This window comes from Truncatella angustata, assembly GCF_020726525.1.
Source record: "Truncatella angustata strain MPI-SDFR-AT-0073 chromosome Unknown BKA67scaffold_2, whole genome shotgun sequence".
Lineage (NCBI taxonomy): Eukaryota > Fungi > Ascomycota > Sordariomycetes > Amphisphaeriales > Sporocadaceae > Truncatella > Truncatella angustata.
Window position 1 is genome coordinate 6,083,187 of NW_025763382.1, and position 14,344 is coordinate 6,097,530.

Sequence of the window (14,344 nt, forward strand, 5' to 3'; positions counted from 1 at the left end):
CTTCACAAGGCTTGCCTTTGAATCAATCGTTAATCCAGACTTCGCCATGCAAGCCAAAATCACATCAAAGGCTGGGCTTGTATTGGACGCAGTTTTGCAGCCGCTGTGAGATTCAACTGAGACTCAGGTTCCGTGCGATCCATTGATGTTGACTCTGTCTACTCTTGCTCAATAAGTGATGGGTCATGGTTTCCAGATTTGACTCCAGGCTTAACGGCTGCCAAAAACACTGCTATTGTTGCTACTGTGAAAATTACATTCGAAATGCGGAATGGCATGCCTATTTAAAAGTCTCCTAGCTGCATTCCCTAGTGAAATTCACTGGCGAAGAGCGAGCCACCAATGAGCAGACCCGCATATGCCAGAACGATGCCCGTGTACAGAGCCGCTAAGTGTTTTTGTGCAACTATGCTTGTCACGGCACTTCGTGTGGGAACTACAAAGGGAAGTCTTAAAGAATAGAGGGTCTGCCCAGCTACCATGGCTAGCCAAGAGTGGGCTAGGATCGTGAGAACTGACCCAGAAGCGAGTAAATCTCCACTGTTTGAGCGATATATTTGTCCTTGCGATTTCTTGTTGATGCATGCGCCAGAGAGGAATGCTCGACAAGGCAGGAATGAACAGTGCGTTTACTGTGAGACTCACGGCGGTATCGAGCTCTACCACCCTTAGTTTACGGCTTATGGTTGGCGAGTTTGGTATTATAATATGGAGAAATTGTGGTGTAACAAAAAAGTAAAACTCAAGAACCGAGTTTGCTCTGTTCTTAGACCAGTAGGTCTCATCGTGTCTTATAATAGCCCGCTTTTGACTTACGAGTCCGCCATTCGCTTATATGATAGCTCAAGCCTTGAAGCTATTTATCTTACTTGATAATGTTGACTATGCTGTATAAGAGGAATACATGGTAAAAGGAATAATGTGGTTGAGCTGATTGACTGTGGGGTAGATTCATTTATGGATAGTGTGGTAATACTGTTTATCCTAATGGTCATTTTGAAGTTTTTGTGTCTTCTAGCAGGACATTGTTCAGATTTATTTTACTTGTAGGATCACCCTTTAGACCACGCATGCTGTCCAGGAACTCGCTATTTACGTAAGGTCCCAACTCATTCCGATGAGGCTCATTAAAGCGTTAGGCTACTATATGTGTCCCATAATAATGTTGAACCAGTATAGGGTCTATTACCATGCTTCATGTTTTACTAGATTTAAAAATGTATCAAGTCAAGTGGAGCTTTCCCAGACTATGGAGTGTAAGAACAGGTCGAACGGTTCCGGGAACAATATCGAACTGGGGCAGACTTTCCTGCCTCACCAGAAATCTGAACGAAAGTCACCGACAAGAATAATTCAACCACATTACTCAACCTAGTACAACTTCATGCTTTATAGCAGACCGTTGAGTCAATGTATTGTAGCCGTAATTACAACAAGAGTTGCAACTTCTTTAATACACTGGAACTAAAGGCTTGATTAAATCGATGCCTGATATGCTGCTCAACTGTGCGGCAGTAATCCATATGTAACCAACCCGCTTTTGCTACTTGTTTCGAACCATCATGACTACAGTTAGACTCTCCACGTTCTAATTTGTTTTTTCTTCTATCCATTCACCTTCCACCTAATTCCAGTCAAATGGGAAATAATGGACCAACGAAATCAGCCCAACGAGCATCTGCAAAGTCATCTGACTATGCGAACCGCTGAATTTATTGCCATCCTCACCCGGCTGGAAAACCTAGAAGCAGAAAATGTTTCACTCGAGGCTCGATTAGCTAATTTGGAGGCCAGCCATGATCAGCAGACCCCAGTAAGTCAGCTCAGTGTTCAGAAAGCTTCTTCAATGTTATTCGCAACGCCAGATAAGAAGAAGTAAGTGCCAGGTAACGAAAGCAAGGACGATGGGGAGGTCAAATTTGTCTCAGCCCGGCCCGCGACACCCCATGAATGTGCCAGTAAAGCAGACAACCGCCAACAGCAGATCAAGAACTCAGAGTAAGCAATCTAAGGGTTTCTTTGCAAAGAACTTCTAAAGAGTGGTCACTAACTTCCCAATTTGCAGTGGACCAGGTATGGTAGACGCCGGCAAACACTTGAAATTCATACATACGCTTGACTTCATCTCCGACAAAGTCAAACTTCTTCCAACCTGGGCACTGTACAACAAAGAAATCCCACTTTTTGTAGATATCGACCTAGATGAGAAGCACCAGGCAACAGCCACCTACACGTACGTTGTTACCGTTGGGGAGAACATTGCGCATCTAGGCACAGGTTTTCGATTGGCGACCTGGATCTACGGTAGGAAGAACGATTGGCGTTGGTTTAGCACGATTACTGAGAAGAACGCCTTTGAGGGCTCCGTTCTGAAAATGAAAGCGCAACCAAAGGAGGTCGGAGGAAGCGCGTACTATCGACACACAAGCTTGAACCGATCGAAGAGTCAGCGACTGGACCAACAAGTATTGCCGGAGTATATGTACGAAGTCGGAGAGGTTTTGATGAAGAGCCAGTATCACGGATGCGGCCCTGAACCTGCTCGTTCGACTGACTGTCATCTTGTCATTGACGTCTGCTCCAACGAAAGAACATTATGGTTGGTATATCGATACAAGGGTGTCGAGGCGGGTGGCCGGATGGTATCTCGAAAGAAGAAGTTCAACAGGGATGATGACATGTTCCAATTCGTCAAGGGCGATCAGGGCTTTGACGTCTGTCAAGTTGCGGAGGGTTTGCGAGATTGGCTCATGGAGGATGGAACATTCAAGCACGTGCACAATGCGCAAGCCTTAATTAAAAGCACCCGCTGCCGAGCTGACCCGGAGTTCAGCGCTCCATTGTTCGAAGATTTCCTAGCGAAGCTGAAGCAACAGCACTGAGCTCGTGGCCAGGATAAAGTTGGTTGACTGTTTCAGGCACAATCATTTTGCTGACTACCTTGAACCTCAAACTCCATGTCGCCGATTCACGAGGTTAGTTTCTATCGAGAGAGATCATTCCGGCCACACCAGGTACGCGATCAGATCACCATGCGAGTGTTCTTAGGTGGCAATGATGTGACCCTAGGAGTCAAATACTAAGGACTTTGCGCGCTTGACACGACTTCGGTTTTCCGTTGAAGAATGCAGAAAGTGGGATTGTGCAAAGCGGCAGAAATCATGACGCGTCGCGCTGCTCACCATATGGGAACGTTGTTTGTGGTGGGTTTTAAGCACGAGCAGCCCACTTGGTTTTACGTCCTTTAGTGACATTAGTGTTGGTACTGGCTCGAGTGTGCATGCCACAGCGTACTGATAAACCCCGACTTAGGCTCCCGTTCTATCTCCAATCAACTGGACTGGACAAAACCTCGGATCTTCCGCCACATAATTTGTGCTTTTGCGATGTGTTGATCATTCGATTGCAGAACTCTGAGCACCTTCCTTCTTCCGCTTCGATCATACGTCCTAGGCTTAATAGTCGTTCTCCCGCTGTGCCGCCTAACGCTCACTGCGATTATGGCGCTGCTGCCAGACGATGCTTACCATCAAATATTTGCAATTCTTCCACGGCAGACGTTGGCTAGCTGCAGACTCCTCAACAAGCGCGTAGGAAATATTGCAACATATCATGCATTCAGACATATGCGCTTGGAGGCGGCACTTGATGTGCATGGGTTCGTCAATGTCGCCAAATCTGATCTGCTGCGGCCACTGGTTCGTGAGATCACTGTAGATACTTGGATCGGGCCAGACTTCAAGTACAACTCAAATCGGAAATTTCGCCCACCCCGAGATTTTTTCCGAGCGTTGGCATATATCAGACGTTTTCAAGGGCTGACGGCTTTGAATTTGAGATTCACTAAGTGGTGTGGCAATGAACGAAATGGTTCAATAGCGGAGGAGACTTACGACTTCAGGTATCTGGTTCTCGATATCATATTCAGAAGTCTCGCAGGTAATTGGCCTCAGGCAAACCGACCCTTACGCGAAGAAGGGCTGGTAGCATTCGACCCAGAAGATAGAGGATCTCTACCTCCACTACCAACAGAGGGCATTTTGGAACTAGACAACGAGTCATTAGAGCCGATTGATATCAGTAGTTTGACTGTGTCTAACCTGGCAGACTTCGATGACGAGCGTTTGACTAAATCCGAGAGCTTTAGGCAAGTCTTTTTATCAAAGAGCTTGACTTCGCTCAAATTGCTAGTCGCAACAGAAGACTCCCCGTCCTCTGCGGCTGCAAGGTGGTACCCCGAGAAATACGACTTCTGCGCGGGTTTACCCAATACCTGGCTGTCTCCTAACATAGCACGAAACCTCAAAACCTTGTCACTTTATTTTCGAGACTACTGGGGATGGAATCCGAAGATGGACTTCCGCGCAGTCAATCCGGGAAGAAGTGAACTCTCCGGATTACCCAATCTTCGTGTACTGGCACTAGGGAACTATGTATTCAGCCATCATTGGCAGGTTGAATGGATTGCATCTTTTGTTGGCCAAAGTAACGGCCGGGAAGGCTTGGAGGAGTTATACCTGGACGATTGCCCCATAATGTGGCAGGCACGCACTGTCCAGCCTCTGGACGAGTCAAGTACCATATATAAGTCACAAGACGGAGAAACAATCACGCACTCTAATTGGGGCTACCCGCTACGAGAAGTCATGACAGGTGGGTATCAGGAATGGAACCCGGACAAATTTGCCTATCACCTAAGATGGAATCAAGTCCTTGACTATTGGAAAACGAACCTGAATTCCTTGAAATCTTTCAGGATGGGTCATGGTGCAACGGACAGAAGCATGATTCAATATAGAGCGAGAAATTATTGCGAGTTCAAGACGACAGTTGATTCGAACGAGGGAGACACTATCGACAGTCCAACATCAACATATGAAAGGGCGAGGTTAGCAACCATCTGTCAACATCGGCTCGAGGACACAACGTTCTTGGATTACGACTGCCCAAGCCCGTCCATGATCCCTGTGTTCGGCTATGGTCCACAATTTGGTGTAGGTTTGGAACATAAGCGTGAACACATTCTTCAATATGTTCATTTCGACATCGGTTCAGGCCCAACTCCCTGGATTGAACGTGACAACGGCCGCGACATGATTCGAGACGAGGGGTTCGAAGTGTACCAAGCAGCCAGACAGAGGGATGAAAAAGCTTATCATGATATGATGCAGAGTGTTCACCGAAGAACAGAAATGGAGGCCTTCAATCATGAATAATACTATCAACACAATTGGGGCGGCCGGTTGATACCGAGAGTTTTTATTAGACATATGTTCTCTCTCGGCGAGGGATACAGCACCATCGCAGTTACCCAATACTCAATTTATCGGGCGATGAGCGGATCGATAAGTCGACGGGGTTCAAGCACGCAGATACCACGCTCCGGAAGCCGGCCGGATACGCTTATGCTTCAGGTGACGGATGCGGCTCACCTACCTGCAGCTGCTGTGAGTGTATCGGCGAGCCACGTGTGATCTCCCAATCCCGTAAAATCTCTCAAGTAGGTGGGAGTAGCGCGGTATGGTGGAGTCTGTCCTCGGTGCAAGTCATGCCCGAGTCCTTGATCCCACGAATCAATCCGGATTCTAGGAACTTCGGGCCGCCTTAGCGATAGCGCTCGCAGCGCTTAACACACAGACAGCAGGCGATACATATAAGGAAATGGCGTTGGTCGCTTCAATAAGACTCTATGGTTCTGTACTCTATTCTTGTTCAAGATGGTGCAATTCGAGTTTGATCCAAGCATCAAGGATGCACTTCCCACAGATTTCCAGTGGGGTTACGCGACAGCAGCCCCGCAGATTGAAGGCTCTTGGAATAAGGACGGAAAGGGGCTATCAATTTGGGACAAATTTGGTCACACGCCTGGTAAAGTAAAGGATGGCAGTAACGCTGATGATACCGCACGATCGTACGACTTTTACAAGCAAGATGTGGCGCGTATGAAGCAGTATGGTGTAACTGGTTACCGTTTCTCTCTTTCGTGGTCTAGAATCATTCCACTGGGAGGCAAAGATGACCCTGTCAACGAACAAGGAATTGAGTTCTACAACAAACTGGTCGACGAGCTCATTGCGAACGGTATCACGCCATTCATGACGTTGTTCCACTGGGACACGCCGCAAGCGCTGGAGGACCGGTACGGCGGTATGTTGAACAAGGAGAAGTACATCCCGGACTTTAACAGATATGCACGAGTATGCTTTGAGCGTTTTGGCGACCGCGTCAAGCACTGGATCACCTACAACGAGCCTGGTGTCTATACGCTGGCCGGTTATGCCGCCGGTGTACACGCACCCGCGCGGTCCAGCTTCCGGGAACTGAACGAGGAAGGTGACTCTAGCACGGAGCCTTTCATCGTTGCGCACACGGAACTGCTGTCGCATGCGTATGTGGCCAAGATCTACAGGGAAGAATTCAAGCCATCACAAAAGGGCATCATAATGATCACACTCCACGGGAATTGGAATGAGCCATGGGATGAAAACGACCCGAAGGATGTCGAGGCGGCACAGCGTGCTCAGGAGTTTGAGATCGCCTGGTTTGCTGATCCCCTCTATAAGACGGGTGACTATCCCGCTTCCATGCGCGCACAGCTAGGCGATAGACTACCCAAGTTCACGCCTGAGGAAAGCAAGCTTGTCTTGGGCAGCTCCGAGGCGTACGGCATGAACTCATACACAGCATTCTACGTCAAGCACCGGGATACGGAGCCCGACATCAACGATCACAAGGGCAATGTTGAGGTCTTCGACACAAACAAGGAGGGCGTCTCAAGGGGCACAGAGAGTGATACGCCCTGGCTAAGGACGTCGCCCTGGGGTTGGGGGAAATTGTTGCGATGGATTTGGGATCGCTACCAGACACCAATCTACATCACGGAGAATGGAACAACAGCACAGGGCGAACATAATTTCAAGCCTACGGGACCGGATGATGTTCTTGAAGATCCTCATCGTATTGACTTCTTTAAGAGCTATCTGACGGAAGTCGCGAAGGCGTCTCAGCAGGGAGTAGTCATCAAGTCCTACTTTGGCTGGACTTTCACAGATAACTGGGAATGGGCCGCTGGTTTCGGTGACCGCTTTGGTGTGACTTGGGTCGACTTCAATGACCCTGAGAAGCCCAGATATGCAAAGCGATCTGCGTACTTCCTGAAGGGATTTTTCGGTCATCTCATCAAGGAGGATAAATAGCTGTGTTCGTAAAGTAATTATAGCTTCATCCTTAGTAACATGGTCTCTTCTGAAAAACAAATGCGAAATACATTTATTAACGAGTTCTGTTAGGCAAGCACAAAAGTCAGCTTTGACCACGAGTCACTTGACGGCCACCTCTCTCAACCAATTAAGATTACTCGGGTGATTTTCTCCATTGATCCATCCTAGAGCTATCAGCGCATCATAAATTATTGTCACGGTTTTCGATATTCTTAGCAACTTTATTTGAAGCAGATATTGGACCGAACGGGGAAGCTTTATTTATTTCAACAACTCGTGATTGGTGTCATCGCTGATTGTGCTAGTTCCCCCGGCTTCTGCCTCAGACACTATCCTCGTCTTGAATACAGAGCCTCCCTCGTTCATGAAAATGTGGGCGTATATATCCAAGCCCGGATAAGGTGCATACCTATATCCGAGCTCGTACTCTGTGACTCCCTTGTAGATAATAGTCTTGTTGTGGCCAGTGTATGTCATATCGCGACTGTAATACCCGACGTTTTGGCGGCCGGTCTCATTGCCGTCATTATCCAAGCTCACATCCCAGAAAGTGCCATTTTGGCCGAGGATGCGGTTGGTGTGAGTGTCACCGGCGTAATTATTAACGGAATAAAGAATATTGTGCGCGATGTTGTAGTCCAACGAGCCGAGCGATCGCTTTGCCGCAGCCGTCCCTGTGGATGACGCTGCAGAACTGGTTGTGCTGGACCCGCCGCCAAGTTCGTCCGTGACGTTGGTAACGACACCAGAGACCACATTGCCGAGTGTAGCAATGATTGGGTTCAGATCAATCGAAGAAAGAACATCGTCTATCATGGCAACCACATTCTCAAGGCGCGCCTCAAGGTAGACCTTTGCAGTGACATTTTGAATAGTCAGCTTGACGCGGTCGATGGATGCATCTACGCCGGCAGTGAAATGCAGCAGATTCAGCACTTTGGCGTCAAGATTGACTTTGGCGGTGATATTGTCGACTTCGATGTCGATCTCGCCCACATGTACTGAGGCATTCAAGTACACATCTGGTTCTTGTGGCAGAATGACACCACCGCTCGTGTCTGTACTCTCCGTCTCGTACACGGCTGATTCTGGATCACCACGCTGGTCGAGGTGATACCCGATGTAGCCATCATTCTGCGCCAGGACTATTGAAAAGAGCGACAAAAGCAACAAGGCAAAAGCCTTGGAAATGAATGGACTCATGGCGAGCGTTGGGTTGACTGGATACGCTGGACCTTGACGAACCAAGATTGATCAGCTCGAATCAAACGAAGGAGGGGAATGCATCATCTAAAAGGGTGGCGGAGGTCAGTTGTCGCTTCAATCGCGTATATCACAGCTCCAGTGGTAATCGGCCGGTTAGTGACCGTGTACATCAAGGACAGACAAGTGCCGGTCATCGATTCACCATGCCCCTTTTCGATCTTGAAAATCAAGGTTGACAGTGATTCCGAACCAAGAACCAGACAGTGGGTAAGCATGGTACAACAGGGCCTAGAATTTGGTCGACTTAGTCCCATTCTGTGGAGAACTCCGCGTATGCAGGGGGGATTATAACCTCCGATTCGATCGTTTTGGGGCTACATGGTTGGCAACCACATAACCCCCGAGAACGCCAAAGCTTTGTGCATTATGCGCAATTTCCCCGTTCTTGGAATACCTTGATTTTGGACCCATGAACGCCTCTTAGCGGTGAAATTAAGCATATTTGTTGTTCATATTACGCTCCTCCAAGCGATGTGAGCCCGAACAGCACTGTCGTAACCAGCTAGTAGGTCACTGCAATGGCTCAATCGAGATGGTGGAGGGGTGCCACTTTTGGCTTGCCAGGAAACTTATCCGATCGGTCAATGTGGTGTTGCCTTATATGTCATCCTAAAGCCCACAGCTGGTTTGCTTGTTCGAGATCCGTTGTGCGCCGTCGCTATCCACCAACACGCTCCTTTTTTCAGTATGCGATACCACTTCCTCTCACTCGTTTGGGCGTTCGTGCTGTTCGCCGTCGCAATAGCACAGACGGCATCATCAACAGCACCTGACTCAACAGTCGCAACTTCGGACTCCGCGACAACTGGGGCTTCACCGACAGACTCGGGCTCCGTTTCAACGAGCACTGACGTTTCTTCTTCTGTTACCGCACCCGCTGGCAGCAGTTCCGGCGGAAGCGGAAGCGGCACGACTTCAAGCTCAACATCGTCCAGCACGAATCCCCCTGATGTGCTTTTGAGAATTCCACAGCTTTCCGTGGACAGAATCGAGTTGGACGTAGACAACTTGCAAGCAGAAATCAATCTTGCCGCTCAGGTTGCGGGTTTGGTTGAGATCAATGCTGGCATTCAAGTTGGAATCACGAAAGTCAACATCACGATTGCAGATGTTGATGCTGAGTTGGAGTTGATCATTCGCCTCGGAAACCTGGTGGACATTGTCAACAGAACGCTGGCCACTCTTGATCTCAACCCGCTCCTAATCAATGTGCTGAACGAGGTTGGTGACGTCTTGGACACGGTAGTTGGAGCGGTCGACGGCTTGCTCGGATCCATTGTGAACGGTGATTCTAAGGTCAACTTCCTGATCGATAACCTGGGCAATATCGTGCAGGAAGTTGAGGGGACCGCGGGAAGTTTGCTGAGCTCAATCATCGGCAACTATCAGCAGAACATGACTTACACTGGAGCGCAAACCATATTGAATGGTGGACTTATACAGAGGACGTATAAGTATGAGGCGCTGAACTCGCTAGTTAACATTATAACCAATTCCCTGGGTCAGGTGGTACAAGCGGTGGTAGTGGGATCTGGCGGTGGAAGCAGCACAACTTCAACGGCGTCTACAGCTAGCGCAACAGCTACAGCCAGTGCGTAGGCGGCTAATGGTGTGCTAGACATGGCGTCGGTAGCAATAAACATGCAATTTCGAAGCCATACATTCAGTTACGCGAGTCATCTAACCTAACCCAATGTTAACGAAGCCATTTGGCGAAATGCTCAAGCTTCTGCTCATTGGCCAAGCCTTTCCCACCTGCCAGGCGCCAAAATGTGTGCGCCAATATATTTCATGTTGACTCAGTATCAATACCCTTACCATCGCAACGAGCCTAATTTTCAATCATCTATGTGTGATGAATACGAACATGCATGCATACGTAAGTACCATAGGAGATTGAACATTGGACATATGTGATATGACACTGAATCGTACTTCGCAAGGAAGCTTCCTCAACTGTATGGTTTCAATCATACCTATGGTGGGGGGGGGGCGGTTCAGCCAAAATGAATCATAATGATTATTGAATTTACGCAGACTAGCAGCTCGCGACAGCCAATAATAGTAGTCGTCATGAAAGCTAGAATGTGCGGCACTTTCTGGGCTTCTAATGAGGCCGACATACGCACGCAACCAGAGTGCATAGTAATCACCAGACAAACCACGGCATGGTCCCTTAAGTCCAGGTGCACCCGCACGATTTATCAACCGTCTTGGCAAAGTCATAACGTCAATCATGGCTAATCCTAAGCTATATTTGCCTCCCAATTTATCGGAAGACCTCATTCGGAAGCTACTAGCGGACTTGCGTCTTCCAGAGCCGACCACTGTCAAACCACTGATCACGACAGCTGCATACCACAACATTTATCTGATCTCATTTCCAGGAGAATCGGCTCTTAGTCTAGGGCAAGCCCAGCCGAATGAGCCCGATGGCTCGATATCATTGGTCTTGAGAGTCTCTGGCAAGCACCTCCCTCGAATTAAAACGCTCAACGAGGTTGCGGCAATGACTTGGGTTCGAGACGCTACCAAGATACCTGTACCAGCCATAGTCTGTTTCGATGCATCTCAGGATAATGCAATTGGTCATGAGTACATTTTATTGGAAAAGGCACCTGGCGTTAGTGTTGACACCATTTACGACAGTCTTGACGATGAGAAACGAGAATATCTGATAATCCAGCTAATGAATTATTTGATGGAACTACGCCAATGCGAGTGGCATCACTCGGGCGGGCTGAGTATGAATGAAAATGGCAAGATTGTTCCTGGTCGGGTGTTGGCAGAGAACTTCTGGCAGGCACCCGAGATCGGTGAATTCTGGGGAAGCGAGGAAACCATCGACACGCTCAATGTCACGGGTCCTTTCGATACCTACACGGATTATGTCGAAGGGCATATTCAGCAGTATACTCTGAACATCGAGAAGCACGCATCGTTGGAGTGGATGCGAGATATTATTCCCCGGCTTCAAGCCTTCGTCGCATTTTTGAAATGCAACGCGACAAACCTCAACGATACCAAGTATATATTGTCGCAAAGGGACCTGCACTTCGGTAATATCATGTGCGACTCTGTTACGCTACAGATAACTGCCGTGTTGGATTGGGAGTTCTCCGCAGTCCTGCCTCTACCAATTTGGACCCCTGGAGGAGGTTTCTTGTGGAACGCACAAGAAGGCCCTGAAGCGCTAGCTGAGAGAGATCGACTGTATCAGATCTTTACTAAACTTTGCAAGAGTCTGGACTGCGATTTAGTAGCCGACTTCGACATCAAGAACCAGAAGCCGTATTTGGAAATCAGCCGAGTGTTGAACTACGTTCGAGCCATTGTTGAGGTCTGTCCACGAGGGCAGAAGTCCGACAGCGTCAGAAGTTGGCGCACTGCGGCTGAGGAAGCATTAACAGAGCTAGGGGCATGAATGCTCAGGTCGCGAGCATAAAGAGTCTCATCCCCAGTCGAAAAAGTTGAAGAAGTATAGTGACCTTGGCGGGGTACAATACCAACTCGCTCGAGAATCCCGTCGTAGGTTAGATTCAGTGCACATGTGAGCTGGCGTTATCGAGCTGGCTGAAAGCGTTTCCCGAACGCTGATTGGATCCTCTGTCACTTGATCATCCAGGAGGTGAAGAAGAGAAGGAAAAAGGGGAAACAAATGAATAAACTAGAGTGGTCCTAATCTTATGACAACTATATGAAGAAACCTGATTCAAGACCAGCCAAGAAGGTGCTATAATGTTGAAACGGAATTTGAATGATATATGGCTGCCCTAGCTGCTTGTCTATTTTTTCACTTGGTATAAAGGTGTGTACTGTACCGTGCATCCAATATGCTTAATAGCAGACGTTGCTCGCTTCCACTCAAAATGACAGTTGACTGATCTTCGGATGCTCGTTACATGGTACTGGTCCGAAGATGTTTTGAAAGCTCATTGCTTGGCAACATGAAACCGCTTTGAAAACCTCCCATGTGGGGCCAACTGACCGTGCTGCGGCACACTGACCTCAAATTTCTTGTCAATCTTTGGCGACGGAAATCGACAATAAAGTGTCATTTCTGATTGAACAGCCTGGCTTGATCACACTTTATCTATCCTAGTGCATTTAACTTTCTCTTCGGATTCTTTGCTTGGGGTCGACACTAGAGTGACATGTTGGTCTGCTTCTGTTGTGTTTTTGACGTGGGCAACTTCGAACACCTTAGAAGCGCTGAAACATCTCCAACCTCGCTTACCCCTGGTGCTTCACGTTTTGCGCTGTACCCCGCAAAGCGCCAGTCTCAGAAGTTGCCTCAAACGCCTGCAGCTGCAACATAAGCAGTCCGCAACAGACAATCTGAAGTGAACATGGGACGATTGCCTGCCGTAGGGGCCGCCAGGGTCATGAGCGCAATAAGATGGAATTCAGCTGCCGTCTCTCGTAGACTTCAGACTGCTTCACTAAAATAATCAAATCCCTCAAAGGTTCTCAATCACTCTCACTTTCAAGGCATTGTAACAATCACACGCCATACGTAGATTTCAACGAAAATGGGATCGAAACAGCACAGATACGAAAACATGCCGATAGACGACCGCGATGATAGGTCGAGTACCGAAGTCGAGTCGTTGATGGAGGAGACTAAGCAGTGGCATGATGTGGACCTCCAGAGGCCAGTCAGGCGGTCGAGGACAAGCACAATATGCGCGCTCCTGAGCTCATGGCGGTGGCTGATTGATACGACACTGCTTCTGATTATACTGGGCTTTGTTGCCAAATCATACTTCAGAGAGCAAGTAGCTGTCAAGCCTTATGACTTCGGGGGAGATATTACAGGCGTCGGTCCGAAATGTAAGTTGATAGGCCTTTGTTACCGATCTCGGAGATATATCAGAGCCGATGCTAACATGACATGTAGTCTCTGAGCAGATCACCACGTTTGTGCACGAAGAGGAATACGCACCATACAACGTGTCCGAGTTCTTCAAGCCTGACGTACTCGAGAAGTGGAACAAGCTCATGCCACGTAAGTTCTATCTGTCACGCCTTGGCCTGAGTTTCATTAACTCGTCTCTTCTTAGTCGGCATGGGTTTCCAATGGGTCAAGGAGCCTTCCAAGTATCATGACCTTCCGAACCCCATCGATTGGGACCCGGGCATGACTGTCTTCACCACCTCAATGACACACCAGCTGCACTGTCTTTGGGCCATTGTGCAGACATACTCTGGTCTGAAGTCGGGCCACGAGATCCCCGATGATCACCACTGGCACATGATCCATTGCTTCAGCTACATGCGACAAGCAATATTGTGTGCCGCAGATACTGCCCTAGAGGGTCATGCAACGACCTTCCCAGATGACAACTCGGGATCCGATGGCTGGGATGCCAAGCATGGTAAGTTTTCACATATTATTATCAAGAGAGGAACACTTGCGCTAACAATGATGCAGTATGCAAAGATATCAACCAAGTCCGGGACTACTTGGAAAGTGTACGAGCCTACGACGACCAGCAAATCTACTAAAATGCTGATGATGTGGTTCTCGGGCCAAATAGACAGCGGCAGCCACTGGGTTAGGCTTTGATGATTGAGCCAACCAGTCTAACTTAGCTCATATGCACACGTCGGTTGGATCCAGATGTAAGAAAAGCATAAGCTTACAGGTCGAGCCACGTCGAGCTACCAGGGCAAACATGGCTTCCTATAAAAGTCATTCGTCGTTCTCACGTAAGAAACGGCCACTAACGTGATGTCCAACTTGGAAGAGAAAGGGATGCACAAGCCGCCCGCTGGATGGGAATACGTACTGGTACCTGAAACTCATGAGCGGCTGGATCGTCCCTCTGGAGCGATTCAGAGCCTTGCTGAGCACA

The 14,344-nt window shown here is 48.4% G+C and overlaps 7 protein-coding genes across 7 annotated transcripts; 6 read left to right on the forward strand and 1 right to left on the reverse strand.

The window, feature by feature from the left end:
- Positions 1–1,648: 1,648 nt before the first annotated feature.
- BKA67DRAFT_656323 (uncharacterized protein) lies at positions 1,649–2,882 on the forward strand (the record flags this gene model as incomplete). Its single annotated transcript, XM_046106923.1, has 3 exons — positions 1,649–1,813; positions 1,901–1,998; positions 2,066–2,882. The coding sequence occupies 3 exons, from the start codon at positions 1,649–1,651 to the stop codon at positions 2,880–2,882; spliced, it is 1,080 nt and encodes a 359-aa protein (XP_045962331.1).
- Positions 2,883–3,500: 618 nt separating this feature from the next.
- On the forward strand, positions 3,501–5,216 carry BKA67DRAFT_512025 (uncharacterized protein; the record flags this gene model as incomplete). The annotated part of the gene is made up of 2 exons (XM_046097440.1): positions 3,501–4,767; positions 4,849–5,216. The coding sequence occupies 2 exons, from the start codon at positions 3,501–3,503 to the stop codon at positions 5,214–5,216; spliced, it is 1,635 nt and encodes a 544-aa protein (XP_045962332.1).
- Positions 5,217–5,467: 251 nt separating this feature from the next.
- On the forward strand, positions 5,468–7,379 carry BKA67DRAFT_206226 (glycoside hydrolase superfamily). Its single transcript, XM_046095458.1, has 2 exons — positions 5,468–7,209; positions 7,290–7,379. The coding sequence occupies exon 1, from the start codon at positions 5,718–5,720 to the stop codon at positions 7,194–7,196; it is 1,479 nt and encodes a 492-aa protein (XP_045962333.1). The 5' UTR covers positions 5,468–5,717; the 3' UTR covers positions 7,197–7,209; positions 7,290–7,379.
- Positions 7,380–7,502: 123 nt separating this feature from the next.
- BKA67DRAFT_507286 (uncharacterized protein) lies at positions 7,503–8,357 on the reverse strand (the record flags this gene model as incomplete). The annotated part of the gene is made up of 1 exon (XM_046097147.1): positions 7,503–8,357. A coding segment is annotated over one exon (855 nt), but the record flags the coding sequence as incomplete, so codon positions are not given.
- Positions 8,358–9,173: 816 nt separating this feature from the next.
- On the forward strand, positions 9,174–10,085 carry BKA67DRAFT_533275 (uncharacterized protein; the record flags this gene model as incomplete). The annotated part of the gene is made up of 1 exon (XM_046099670.1): positions 9,174–10,085. One exon carries the CDS (start codon positions 9,174–9,176, stop codon positions 10,083–10,085), a length of 912 nt encoding a protein of 303 aa, XP_045962335.1.
- Positions 10,086–10,573: 488 nt separating this feature from the next.
- Positions 10,574–12,297, forward strand: BKA67DRAFT_557151 (kinase-like domain-containing protein). The gene has a single exon (XM_046102229.1). The coding sequence runs from the start codon at positions 10,723–10,725 to the stop codon at positions 11,908–11,910; it is 1,188 nt and encodes a 395-aa protein (XP_045962336.1). The 5' UTR covers positions 10,574–10,722; the 3' UTR covers positions 11,911–12,297.
- Positions 12,298–12,912: 615 nt separating this feature from the next.
- On the forward strand, positions 12,913–14,088 carry BKA67DRAFT_206314 (uncharacterized protein). The gene is made up of 4 exons (XM_046095459.1): positions 12,913–13,319; positions 13,387–13,494; positions 13,550–13,864; positions 13,921–14,088. The coding sequence occupies exons 1-4, from the start codon at positions 13,019–13,021 to the stop codon at positions 13,992–13,994; spliced, it is 798 nt and encodes a 265-aa protein (XP_045962337.1). The 5' UTR covers positions 12,913–13,018; the 3' UTR covers positions 13,995–14,088.
- The last annotated feature ends 256 nt before the right edge of the window (positions 14,089–14,344 follow it).

Excerpts from the sequence above, each read along its gene's own strand:
- BKA67DRAFT_206226 (XM_046095458.1), top strand. The coding sequence starts at position 5,718 with ATGGTGCAATTCGAGTTTGATCCAAGCATCAAGGATGCACTTCCCACA.
- BKA67DRAFT_557151 (XM_046102229.1), top strand. The coding sequence starts at position 10,723 with ATGGCTAATCCTAAGCTATATTTGCCTCCCAATTTATCGGAAGACCTC.
- BKA67DRAFT_206314 (XM_046095459.1), top strand. The coding sequence starts at position 13,019 with ATGGGATCGAAACAGCACAGATACGAAAACATGCCGATAGACGACCGC. Across the intron at positions 13,320-13,386 it reads TACAGGCGTCGGTCCGAAAT|TCTCTGAGCAGATCACCACG; the intron begins GTAAGTTGATAG and ends CATGACATGTAG. Across the intron at positions 13,495-13,549 it reads GTGGAACAAGCTCATGCCAC|TCGGCATGGGTTTCCAATGG; the intron begins GTAAGTTCTATC and ends GTCTCTTCTTAG.